The following is a 14,127-nucleotide window of genomic DNA, read 5'->3' as shown; positions in this document are numbered from 1 at the left end:
TGGGGGGGGGGGGGAAATCCGTTCAGAGTTCTTTTTGTAGATCCCGTCACAAACCGTGACGGAGGAAGCGCGCGGTTGCATTTGTAGCAGAGTGCGTGCTGGCGAGAGAGGCCAGCGTGGGAGAAAAGGCAGGAGAGGGACTGTCAGATTCTTAAAGTTAGCTAAGTAATAACAGCTTACCGGGTCTATCCAATTTGAAAGGCATTTTAAAATACCTTAGCTCTTTTTTTACCATGGACTATGAGTTAGCACAGTGAAGAATCTCATTTGTAGAATTCAATGCCGCTTTAGATTAAAAAAAAAAAAAAAAGAAACCTGACTAACTCAGATTACTGATGTAATAGTGAATTAAAGCATTTAATCAGATCTTTGGACTCCCTGCTTTCTCAGGCATATTTCATGGAAGTTGATGCAATATAATTCTCTTTTGGCATTTTAACTATTTGCAGTATGCGGAAGGAGCCCGCCTGTAACTAGCATGACGATATAGCATACTACACTGCCCACATCAGGGTATGGGATTCTTGACTTTTTTTTTTGTTTGTCCTTAATTAAGATGATTAATTATCCAGGCCATATATTTGCAAGGAATTAAAATATAAACTTTCAAAATTAAATAAATCAGTACCCAGCTGTCAAGCAGAGGTTTTTCTGAATTTATGCTGCAGTTCATCTCTCTAAATCCCGCATGTTCCTTAGTCTATAGTTTTTTTCTATTTCATGTTTCTCAAAACACTTGTCATACCTGCAGGCATTAGGATCTAAAGAAGATAGCATTTGAATCAAAGGGAGGGAGGGATACATTGTGTATCCATGTTGAAATACCTTGTGTATCCATGTGGAACCCTTCACTAATGGGACTGCTCTTAAGAGTACAAAGAGAGCTCTTAACAGTGCTCTTACTGCACTACCGGGGCTGCTTTTAAAATGCAAAAGCCCACCTAAATATACTGTATGAGGGCCACATTAGAACTGATAGACCTAGTTATTAAAGCTAAATGAAGTGTCCTGCAATGTTAGGACCTGCTGCTACATGAGTACCGAGGAAGGGTGGGCTGTGAGGAATGGGAGGGAACAAGCCCTCCCTAATGGCCCTTGTACTCACATTACTAGCTTGCCTAGAAAGCTGGACCCAGAGACAAGGCCAAGCCAAACCAAGCCTCGTACGCTCCAGGATGTGGAGTTAATTGTGTCTGGAGCACAGGGCAGCCATGCCAAGGTTATCTCCTGCTCAAGGTGGTTTGGTATCAGAAAACTCCATGTTGTCTACCAAGACCTGCCTTTTCTAGCAGGGCACTCCTTGAACCCAGCGGGATTCTTCCATACATGGGTCCTGAGTAGCTCTCCCTGCCTCTCTGCCTTTACTGCACAGGGAATGTAAGGTCCTAAATTTAAAATGCTCTGAACTACTCATAGCTGCCTAAAGCGAACAAAGCAAATACTACACATCCCTCCCAACATTATTAGTTCTGCTGCTGTTTCCCTGAATTCCTAAATATAAAACAAGTTTTGCAGACTTCAAGAACAATTAATAAAGTGCAAATCCCCTCTCCACTGCTGCAGCTCTTATCTTAAGAGAAGGAAGGTGATAACAGCAGTAGTTTCTTCTTTTAGAGACTGACCTGCTGAATGCTGTTGAGGTAAGGCAGAGGAAGATGCCTGGGGTGCTGCTTGTATCACTCAACCCTGGATAAATGCATGTGTCAGGAAACTTAAGGGCTGCAACTCTGGAATCTGTCTTAAGTGAGAAATATGCTAAAAATGTGCAACTGAGTTAAGGAGCTAGTGAGTTTCTCTTATCTTTTCTTAGACAATAAATAGTCTGGAGAACAACATAAATGGGATTTGGTCTCCTAGCAGGCTGGTAGGAACCTTTTTTCCCCAAAAAAAGGCTTTTACATGGTTAGATGAGTAACTCATGTGCGTTATAATTATGATAACCCAATTTCTGCTTATACTGGAGGAAACAAATCTCCCTGGCCCACTATATAGCAAATCATCTCTCTTTTTCCTGCTTAAATTCTGGATCCTGAGAATTTTAGCCAGGCTTGTCATGTTATATGTGCCCACAGATTCCACTTCTGCCACTAGGTCTGCTTGCAAGAGGATATGTAAAAAGTGCAAAAGTGCCTGCAAAAGTGGTGTGGATTTCCTATTGGTTTAATTTATAACTGGTACAATTGTAATAGCTCAGATAGGTTCTTAATTTTGCTGAGTCACTGGCTATCTTTCTCATTTTGACTTTTTTTAATGATGTGCCCTATACAAAAAGTTGTGTTACCCAATACTTCCTCTGTTCATTATCTTTTAGAAAATCCACAGAAATGTCTGTTATGCCTGCCTATAATCAGCAGTGTATTTGTTTGCCTTCACCAAGCATCCAGGTTCATGGAAAGAAAAAGCCTGCAGGATAAAAAAAAATAAATATTTCCCATTTTTCCTTGAGAAAAAAAGATCAGTTCAGGGATAGTGTGATTTCCTTTTGAATGAACTGTTTCCCCTGGTTTTTAAAGCTGTCTCCAGACAAGAAGAGTTACCCAATTAAATTTAATCCTTGGAATCACTATAGGTGACTCCATGTAATATATAAACATGTCTTTACAGAAAGAGCAAATTAAAGAAAGCTACAGAGAAGACCTGAATTTTTCAAAACCAAAGTTTTGCTGGCTAAAGGCTACAAATGACTTGGTCTAGTGGCAAATCGGTCTTAAAGTCGTGGGAAAAGGTGTGCGTTAAACTATACATGTTTTATGTGCTTTATCAGCTATGTATGTAGCTGAATTGGAGAACCCGGCCTGGGTTTGAGAGAGAAGGGAAGAGGGCAAATACACGGGAAAATACTAGACAGAAGAATGAAGGGCAGCAGCTATGAACAAGTGACAAGATAGGGAGGAGAAGTCTCCCCAGGGGAAGACTTAAAGAACTCAAGCTAGGTTCATGCTTTGAACTGGCCTCTAGAGCACTGTCTTTATAAACTGACTCTAGAGCAAGCCTAAAGAAATGAGCCTCCTTAGGCTAACATTAGCTTTTGTGAATATCCTAGTTTCATTCTGTGCAGGGGAGATATTTTGCTATTAACCCAGATTCTTCTCTTCTTTTTTGAAAGTCTGTTTTTTATAATATTTCTGTGGGATATATCTCCTGTGTAATACTACCAAAATATATTTCTGACATCATAAAGAATGAAACATCCATCTTTCCTCTTCCCACCAGAAGAGATATAAGGAAGTGGAGATTTGTTTAATACTTACTATAGATAATAACTAAGAAGCAAATTTGCTTCATTCATAAAAGTATTCCCAGTGCTTCAGTGTATGTTATCCTGTTAATTCAGATCCCTTGCAGTTCTCTAAGGCTGGGCTGTTCAGTTATTTGTGTGAGGGGGAGATATGAAATAATTTGTGTTTCAATGGGAACTCTTTATGTATGTTTTAGGCAAAAATGATTTCACAGGAAGAAGCAATTCTCACCTCTTTGCCTGAATTCCTGTAGGATAGTATCGGGAACAAGATATTCCATCCCAAGCACAGTAAGGATCTCGAGCGAGACAGCAGTCGGCACAGGCTGTGCCATACATGTCACACTGATGGAATTTGACTTGTGCTATGACTGACTCGGATCCAACGTAGAGCTGTTGCTGTAGAAAATTTAACACATGCAGTTAATCTCCTAAAGCTTCCACTAAAACTTCTGTTACGGCTCAATTTTTTCCTAAAAAAATGATAGAAGTATAGTTGCTTGCCACTTGTGCATCCACCCTATGCCCTGAAGGAGGCAGGGTTATTCTGTAAGAAAGCCTTTAAATACAGACTAAACTCTAGTGCATGAGGACAAAGGAGCAGAAAGAACATAAAAAGAACAAGTTTATTCCAGCATTTCCTAGCTTCTAAATTTCAAACTTGTAAGCTCAGTGTCTGAATAGCGAGAGTTTTATGTTTGTATTTCTCCCTCAGTGTAGTTTCCTGTATCTCCCTCTTTTCATTTGTCTGTCACCTAAACAATCCTAGAAAATAACATGATATGAAAGATTTTAATCAAAGTTGTTCAAATTTGCCGAAATTATAAGCAACCTCAGTCTTAAAATGGGAGTTATCAGGTAAATTCAACTCTTGATGTGGTTGCTTACAATACAGGCACATATTCACATGCACAGTAGTATTATGATTTGTATTATCCTTAAGTACACAAATTATAGATAGACCTTTTTTTCTGGTACTGTAAAATATTTCTGTACAAATTGACTGATCATTTCATTTTTTCATCAAATCATTTCATTTTTTTTCAGCACTAATTTAAGTCTGTTTCAGTTTTCTAATTTCACATAATTGTGCTATTCAAAGCAAATGAAAGATGATCAGTCTGATTCATGAGATGCTGACATAATAAATTCAGGACACAATAGCTTGAATTTACAGGGATTTGAGAAAAATCTTGCTGATAAATGTAAATGGACTAAACACAGAAATATGCAGCGTTCACTGCAATGCAAACTGCACGTGCACTGCTTACTTCCATGGTTTGCAGTCAGAAAAAGGATTCCTAATGGACATTAAATTGTGTTTATCCTAAACACCAAACTTCATCTCTAATTCCAGCCCTTAGACCAAGCTTTCATAATTTCATGATTTAAAACTGTTTAAGGCTGGAAAATACAGGTAGCCCATTTAATCTGATCTGTCCATCGCACGACATGAAATTTAATCCAGGTACCCGCTTCTTGTTCCTAATTACACCTACTATGTTTGTTTAGGCCACAAATTTAAACTCCCAAAAGTGCCAGAGGAAAAGAATAGGAGAGACTGATAACAGCAATGCTTGAAGACTTTTCCAGCTGAGATACACTGGAAGATAGTAACTAAGAATTCAATATGCCAACTGGAAAGGAAGATGAAAAAAACCTAGGATCCCTGTCTGAGAGGAATTCTTTCTTGTCTGCAAAGCCTGCAATATGATTGTCCTAGAAGACATGAACAGCACTTTCAGTGAGACATACAAGTTGAGACTTTCTCTTTCATCTCTTAGCAGGGGTAAAGTCTACATTAATTATTCATTCATCAGAGGAGGGCAAAACTCATTCAAAATCTAGCCAATGGAACATCCAAAAGCATTCTTTCCTAGCCCCTGCAGATTACTAACTCAGCCCTGAAACAAGATATTTGACTATACCTCCAGATTTAGTGATCTCTGGTGAGTGTTATAAGGATATTGAGACAAAGCTAGCAAGGAGCTCTCCACAGATTCACAAACTCCAAGGTCAAACAGCCAGGACAAATGCTAGGGCAGAGAAGTTACATAACTTTTTTTTCACATAAACTCAACTAAATCATACTTCCACTGACAGGTCTCACTTTAAAGACACTATGACTTGGTGCTGATCCTGCCCCTAAGAAGAAATCCAACATTTAATTAAATGCATCCTATTTCAAGATTAAATTCACCTGTGATCAACAAGTTGAACTCGCTTATTTAGTTTTGATATTGCTTTACTATCAGTGTTGAAGAGTGCCTCCACACACACAGTAGGAAGCCATTCTGATGGGTGAAATTTTATATCTGGCTATTCAGTTCTCTTTCAATCTCCTCTTTGATATCTTGAAAAAGTTAAGCTGCCTTTGCTTCTCACAAGAAAGTTTATTATTCAGCCAATGGATTGCTTTGGTGGCCCTTTTACAGTTCTCTCCAGAGTTTCCAGATCCTTCTTGAATTAGTGTAGTTGGTAGCAGCAGCCCATTTGTGAGCTAGATGCAACAGAGGAAGATTATCTCACTTTTTATGCAGCATCTCCTTTTTACACTTCCACTACAACCCTTTTACTACAACATTTTACTGAGAAAGAGAGGTGAGAGAAGTATCTAAAATGACACCCAAGTCCTTCTCCAAATAATCACTTAGGTGCAGTATTAGACAATCTTGTCTCCAGAGCTCTTCCACAGTCCATGAAAAAAAAATAGATTATTTCAGAAAATAATTCAGAAAATGTAAAATTAGAATCCTCCTCTGAATCGCTATAAGAGTTTGTCTTTCTACTTTAACTATGGAAAGAATATGAGTCAACAAACCACCAAGACAGAACTGATTTGTTTGGGCACGCCCCACCTCCTATGAATGCAATCTTCATTCATTGTTACTTGCATTTAGCTATGTTATGTGCACCTATATTACAGCAGATGTTCGTATTAAGATATAATCATCCTGTGTTACAGTGGACGTCTGGGAAAGGTAATGATGAGAATCTACCTACAAGAGTAATAAATTCGGTGTTTCTATTAGAGTAGCAGAAACTCAGCAACAGTGAATCGTTTCCAAACAACGCTGCCTTCCATGGGGAGCGAACACTGAACATGTGCGAGTGCCAGCAAGGCTTGCTTTGCACTGATATCCCCATCGGCCTGCAGTTAGTCTGTCTGCATTTATCAGCAAGGAGCTCTTCCTAGAGCTGCCATATCCACCAAGCTAATCCCTGCTGTGATTACCATGCCACTAACTCATGAATCAGATATGTTTTTTTCTTGTTTTGAAATGAAAAATAGTGTGAACTAAGGAGATTTAAGTTTTAACATTAGACCTGAAAAACATAAGTGTTTCACAAAGAAACAGAGCACGTTAACTATAAGTTTATGTAACAAAAAGATTACACATTACCAGTCTGGATCTCATTAGGCTGCTATATGTTTATTTCTATACAGTTTATAACTTTGCTACATTTGAGTTATACAATCTTCATATTTCAAACTCGTCAAATACGTACCCTTTTTGAAGAGATTTCCATAGAAATGATAGGAACTGGCTCCTAGGAAATAAGAAACATGTCCTTGCTTAGAAAACAAATACTTTTTACCATGACAATAAATTAGGTAAAATGGTGTTGCTTATTACTTATTATGCACAGCTCTGCTAAATGCTTTAATTTTCTCTAAGTTCTGATGCTACAGGAAGATATGAGGAAATTGTGTTTTTGAGAACTTTTGCTTTGAAAAAGTTTATTTAAAATCAACCAACCAACACTTGTAATTCAAGATTATCAAATCCACAAGAACACTACAATTTCCCTGTCAAACATAACATCAGCTTTTGCCACCACTAAATACTTTTTGTGCTACTTGAGAGTGATAAGTGGAGTGTTCTTTATAACAAAACATTCACTGAAGATAAGATAAATATAGTAGGAATTCCTTCTCTTAGCATTTTCCTCTTTGTCCTCTGCTCAGGTTTCCCAGGGCAAAGGCAAGACACAGCCCTTAATAGGCCTATTGAAAACAAGGTTTATCAAGAGGAGCAATTTCAGTGATTTACCCCCAGACGACAAGTCCATAGTCACACTGTCTAAATTCAGATACCAAATGTAAATATCTAAGTTTGGATGTTAGGCCTTGCCTGTAATGTAAAGTAGCTCAGCCTTCTACTTTCTATGGCTAACATGAGGTGCAGTGAATACTCACTTTGTGGATTTCATTGTATCACGTGGGCCACACACCAAATACTGAGGTCTAGTCATGGATAATTCCTTAACAGAATGGTGTTTTGCCTCAATAGGACTCAGGTTTTCCCACAGTAAACACAGATTAACTGACTCACTCTTTTGGGGCTTTGGGCTTTTTCTTGTTGGACTTTCATTAAGGTTCCAAGATTCTAGGTAAATTTTTGTGCTTGCAATTTTACCCTTTTAAGAACTTAATAGGATATGAGGGAAAAGGAAATAAAATGCAATAAGTTTCTAATAAGAAGTTGCACTACAACCTCTAAGTATTTAAACAGAGTCCTATCTTTGCTGCAATGTGCTTCAGTACTTGGGCTGCAACTCCATTTCAGAAAAACTTCAGTATAAAATGAAGATTTCCTACCATAAAATGACTAGATTATTAGTTTCTTGTACACAGCTACTAAATATTCAACCATCCTCAGAATTTTAGGCATTTTAATTCTGAAGGAAATTCAAGACAGTTGTATTCATGCTTCATATACAGCACAATGCACCTTGAATACTTGCAGCTCTTCAAGAATCACTTCTTCCATTGATTCTGTCTCTTGATTATAAATTGTAATGACTTTCAGCACAACTCCGTTATCTGGGAATAGATTAAAAAATTCTAGTGGTTATAACTAGTGGAAACTTTTAAATGGCCTTCAATAAATATTAAAATAACTTCTTCAAATTGATAAACTTACAAATACATAGAATCCATTGCATATTGCTATTACTTTTACTGATGACAGTTCTTACTCTTAGAAAATGCAGACATGTGACAATTTGTAAAACAAGACCCAGCAACATTGTGACATGCTCAAGACTATCTGACAAATAAGTGAGTCAAGAATACAGCTAAGATGTCCCTGAGCTCCATGATTAATTGACTAATATTTTTCAAACTCTGGGTCATAACCCCTTGGTGATCTGCAAAAAGAACAAAGAGGCCAACAGTATCTTATTAGAAGAAATGAGAGTAGGCAGGAGCTCAGTTCCATGAAGGCAGGTGAGTGTAAAATGGCTTTAATTATAGGATCTGAGATCTGATCTAACGCTAGTTAGGAAACTGCTAACTATCCTTAATTGCTGGCAGCAGCTCCGTTCCTCCAGGCAAGAGTACAAACACCTTCAGGGGCTCGTTACATGGGGTTTTCACTTCCCCACTAAGGAAGCACTGAGAGGTTATTGAGCTGAGGATGTTAATCAAAGAAAGATGAACTAAAGAAGAGCTGCACTTTCAAAAAGCTTAAGAAACACTGGAGTTTAGAGCTATCTCTCTCTCTGTCAGTACAACTCTGTTACAGGAAATTAAAGCACAAGAACAGCATCTGGTCTTCCACCATTTCAGCTTTGTCTTGCTGACTGTTATTAGAAAAGTCTTGCTTTCCTTAATCTGAAAATCTGTCATCAACAGTGGGAAATATCACTTGCTTTCTTCTGTTATTTTCAGTCATCTTTGATTTACAGGGGAAATATTCAGCAGACAAGCACTGGGGAAAAAAAAAGTTCAGCAAAAGATCAAAGGAGTAAACATAAAGAAGAACCATTAAAGTGGGGTCATACACTACTTCTCAAAGAGAAAATGTAATCAAATGCATCCATTTTGTGAGGGGACAGTTAAAAGAAATTGCAGTCTGGGCTCAGATTTTCAAATATCTGCTGACGGACATGTGGACTGTTGGCCTGACATTCAGACTTCTCCTTTGATAAACCTTTCTAATCTACGCAGCTGCCCTAAGGAAACTTCTGCTATGCTGTAAGAGCCTGCACGCTAATGTTACACTGTAAGTGCTGGACTCAGATGAAAGAAGATTAACCCTTTCTAATATTCTAATGCCAAGGAAACCCCTGAGGTTTTTGATGAGAGTTTTGCCAGAGTGGAGATTGCAGGATTTGTCTTAGATTTTCTAAAGCCAAAATTCCTACGTTGGAATTTCTTGTCACCTGAGATTAGACATTTCAAGAAGTCTAAGCAGCTGTTAGGTGCCAGTCCAACAAAGCTCTAAAGCACATACTTAACTGTAATGAGCAGTCCCATTGGTTTCAACTTTGCTCAACAGAGGTCTTGCACACAAGTATTTGATATAATATCTCAGCCATAAATGCAAGTGTAAAATAAGAAAAATCTGGTCACTATTTAAAATCTGCTGTAGGGATTATGTAGAGAAATAAGTGACGCAAGGGATGGCCTAATCTTTTAGACCACATATTGATTCCAACATTTAAAAAGCTTAGAAAACAGTGCTAATATAAATAAGCATTTGGTATTCTGTAAACATGCTTCTTTTGAATGTTCTCCACACTGAAATGTGCTTATCAGAGAAATTTTGTTAGTAAAAAATAATTCACTGTAAAAGTGTTCCTTGACAAAATGGTCAAAGTGATTTGTGACATCATTCTTGTTGTTAAACTGATAAATGTGAATGTATGCATCCTTGGATACTTTCCAGACAGAGTAGATGTGACCAAATTCATATCTAGTTCCAGGCATTCCTCTTATTTTCTTATGTTTTCTTATTTTTTCATATACCTTTAGTATGTGTATTTTTCTCTGACCGATTAGTATAAGGGCAGTTCTATGATATATTTGATCTTATTCATATTTGTTTGGTAAGTGTTTAAAAAAATCCACTTTAAACAGGGACTATGTATTTTATGAAAACAGTGCAAGGGAAAGACAAGAAAACTTGGCAGAAAACTTCTAACAATTTCCTTTTGAACCATAAACTTGGGGATTTCCTCCTTCTTTCCTTGAGCTGTGTCATAATGCAGGTCTGAAAGCTTTAGATATATACCCTAACATTTTTTGCATGCTATCACCACAGTGAAATATATGTCTGGAATGACTAACCTCTTTTGTAAGGCAATTAGTAGTCTATCAATGAAGACTAGCATAGTCATGCAAAGAGTGGTTGTTTAAAAGGAGTGCTGTCTTTATCATTTCTGGACTGTACACAACATAATTTCATTCATTCTGGAGGTCAAAAAGTTATTTCATCAACTTCCTCTTAACTTTCTTTATTTACCTGTACCAATGAACAAGACATCATATTGCCCATCTTCAGCTTCCACTCTGTCCACTGCTATTTGCTTAAGATTGTACTTTCCATCTGTTTTAACTAGTATTGGTCTCTTATGAACAGGCCTGATGGGCTGATACATCAGTGGATGACTCCTTGCAAAATGGACAGCTTCATCAGGATAGTCTTTGGTGGTAGTGTACAGGCCACCATTCACTTTGCTGGCACACTGCAAAAACATAAAACACAGATTATCCCTCTGGTTTGGCAAATAAGTTGTCAGAGACAGGTCTTGTTTTCCAGGGTGAAGACAATTCTACACAAAGCCCAGCATAAAAACAGTCACAGAAAACCATAGTAGGAATTGGGACAGCATATTGTCCCAGTGCTTTATGCATGTGTGGTTTTTAATGATGAGAAGCAGAGAAAGGGAATGCCGAGCAGAGCCTTGGCATTCTCATGTCTAGGGAGAGCCAGCTGCTTCCTGCCTGACGTACTAAGAGCTTACATTTGACCGCTTTTTTGGTTATATCTCTCTCTGAATGCACGCACACAGAGTCTACACACAGATAACTATTATCACGCTCTTGATATGTATGTGGTCATAAAGAAATACAATCAAATGCACTCAACATTTTATGGAGAAGCTCTTAATTATACACGCAAGGTCTACTGATATCTTGGGAAGACAGCGAGGTCTATACAACACCAGTCACATTTTCAAAAAGATGTTTTTGTTTAAAATAAAGTTTTATTTTGTAAAGCAGTTTTAAGGGTGAAATTTTGAAATATTGATACAGTTAGGTTTTCACAAAAAACATACTGATTATTTCTTCCCCAAATTCATATTGAATCTGGCCATTGACATCTGTTTACCATAAATCAGGTAGGAGAAAGGGGTTTCCTATCCCAGTAGAGACCTCCATGTAAAGTCAGCAGAATAGTAATGCTTGATATCAATCTCTAGTTTACTTAGTTTTGACTGTGAAATGTATTACCATAAGAAACTAAGCACACTTAAAAATTATGCCAACAGAAACAGTAATTCTTGATCTCAAGACTTCTAACAGTAATTCTACTAAATTCTTCTAAACATTTAATTCTAATTCCTAACTCATGATGGCAGTATTATATATCACAGTTAACTTGAAATCCCAATGTTTGCATCGATCAACCTACCATTTTGCAAAGCAAATACACTTTATGTTAATGATTGATTGATTAAAAGAGGTTTACTCCTTTGGTCAAATGTGCAATTAGGGATAATTTAATGCGTTAGACATGGAAGTTAATTTAGGATGCTTTGTAAAGGACAGGATATAGTGTTCCCAGCTGAACACTGATTCTACATTTCACAATGTCTAACTGAAACCATTTATGATCAAGCTGGAAATATCTCAGTAACCATCTACGTTCTCTGAATATTCATAAGAGAGTGTGGTTTTAAGAAGTATTTCAAGCAAAGCCACAGTAGCAGGCTCTCCCTATTTAAATTGGATTTTCAATCAATAAAATGAAATAAAATACTCTTTATGTTTACTGGAAACAGTAATTTTAAACTTGTGGTCAACTGTAATTGACAATAACAAACTCCCGCACTTGTCAAGTGGGGCAATGTTTGTTTCCACTTTTTGGGCTTAGCTACAGGAAAGTATTTGTTCAATGTTGACTTTGAAGTAATTGTCTAATCAACCTAGTGATGGAATTTCACTGGCTGTTTGCAATAAAGAGACAGAGTTTGAACATTAAGACAGGCTAAACCTCTGCTTTCCATGCACCACACAGCATATCAAGTGAATAGGCATTGCCAAGTTCCTTTGCAAAGTTCTAGCCCTGGAGAGATTTAATAAAAATGATCCTTCACAGGCTTTTCATTTTTAATTAAATAAATCAGGTTGTTTAGAAAGGAAACAGTAGATGCAGCTGCCTCTGAAGTCTATCAACACCATTTTTGAGGTAACTAATGTCATTCTCAAAAGCATCACTGTCTAAATACACTAAGTGAATCAGCAGAGTAGGAATCTAGATTATGACAGAAGCAATGCTTCAAGCAGACTTTAGAGAGTGGCAGATTGCAGAGTCTGTCAGAACCATTGTGATTCTAACAGAGGTTTTCAATTTATTTAGCTTTAAGCTCTTTTCTCATTCCTTACAGACTCCATCTTTCCCCATTCAATAGCTAAGATCAAAGAACACTGACTCTCAGAGATGCCTAACAGTAGCTTATTTTTGATTCTTTGTCACTGTCACTCTTCTATTTAACTGACGATGGGAAAGGTAGTGGGATTCAGTTTACCACTATGCTGACCTGTTCTTTGGAGTGTGAAGCCCAACACTGTGGACTAGAGCCCAAAGCAAACTGTCTCTTCATGCTACTAGAAAAGCATTTAAAAGACCTCTAAACTGTGCCCTAAATGAGCAGCGAAAAATGAATGAAACCTCTGTTCGCTAAGGCTGGCATAGCCAGCTAGTCCAGCCTCTGATGGGCTCTCCAACCTGCAGAGACAAATATGATTAAATTGATTAACACTTGGGAGACCTGGTTCCACAGCTAACTTTTTCTGTGATACTGGGAAAATTAATTGCTCTGTTCTTTTATATCTCTTTCAGCTCCTGAGTCTTGTCCTTGTCAACTTTGCTGGAGTTCTAGCTTGTCTAGAAGGACACTTCTTCCTAAAGAACATCATTTAACCTTCAATGCTAGTAGATATCAAATACATAATGACTATAGTGATTAATACTGAATTCTTGCTTGGGTTTAGCTCTTGTCCAGGTAAGATCTTTGATATGTTCTACTGCCTGGGGAAAAAAAAAAAAAAAAAGAATCCCACTTTGAGAATTTGGACCATATAATCTCTGTGAAATATACAGAAATTCTGCAATCCATGCATAGTACCGTCTCATTTTTATTTGGTCACTTATAAATGTTGTAATTTTTCTATAGCAATGATCAAACAGGAAGCCAATAATTCCTTTGAATTCTCCTGTTTTGCTCAAACATTGATAATTTACTTATCTGTTCTTCTACCCTGACTCAATACCCATGACTGACTTTGATTCACATCAAGTAAAAGAAAAAAAAAATTGGTATTGACATCAGCATTATTATAGTGGTAGCTTACAGGTCAAGATAGTTAAATCATATTTACAGTGTTTAAATCCCAGATAATCTCTTTTTATGGAGCATCCTCTTCTGCATTTTGACTTGTGCCTCTAACCCCAAGAGAACCAGAGGAAAGAAGTAATTTAAAATGAGAGAGGATGTGCATTTGAAATCATACAGGGAGAAAAGCTGTATTGGCATGGACTAGATAAGCTAATAGGCCTTTCACCTCTCATTCCTGTGATTCAGTGATAAATGAAATGCATACAATGTTTACTTATGCATATGATTGCTTTTAGTATAAAAGAGAATATTGATTCAGTTAGCAAAGGAAAAACAACATCAAAAGTAAAGCTCCAGTAACTGTTTATTCCACTGTTAAGCTCAAGAGAACAAACTCCTAGCCTACTAGAAGATAAAGAGGTGAAGTGTGAAAGCTGTGTGTGAGTTTTAGCCAAACAGCTGCTAGAAATGTCTTTGCATCTCACAGAGTCAAAATCTGCACAATACAGCCATGGTAAGGGGTAGACCTTCAGGGA

General features: G+C 37.4%; 1 protein-coding gene across 1 annotated transcript in view; it reads right to left on the bottom strand.

Moving 5' to 3' along the window:
- The window catches only part of SEMA3E (semaphorin 3E), a 143,505-nt gene that overhangs the window by 7,355 nt on the left and 122,023 nt on the right, over positions 1 to 14,127 (bottom strand). The window contains exons 11-14 of the mRNA XM_026071298.1: positions 10,492 to 10,714; positions 7,975 to 8,066; positions 6,749 to 6,790; positions 3,471 to 3,637 (exon numbers count right to left, since the gene is read on the bottom strand). Coding sequence (XP_025927083.1) covers positions 3,471 to 3,637; positions 6,749 to 6,790; positions 7,975 to 8,066; positions 10,492 to 10,714 — 524 coding nt within the window. The remainder of the gene's footprint in view (positions 1 to 3,470; positions 3,638 to 6,748; positions 6,791 to 7,974; positions 8,067 to 10,491; positions 10,715 to 14,127) is intronic.

This window comes from Apteryx rowi, unplaced genomic scaffold (genome assembly GCF_003343035.1).
Source record: "Apteryx rowi isolate R43461 unplaced genomic scaffold, aptRow1 scaffold_108, whole genome shotgun sequence".
Lineage (NCBI taxonomy): Eukaryota > Metazoa > Chordata > Aves > Apterygiformes > Apterygidae > Apteryx > Apteryx rowi.
This window is presented reverse-complemented; position numbering and strand designations above follow the sequence as displayed.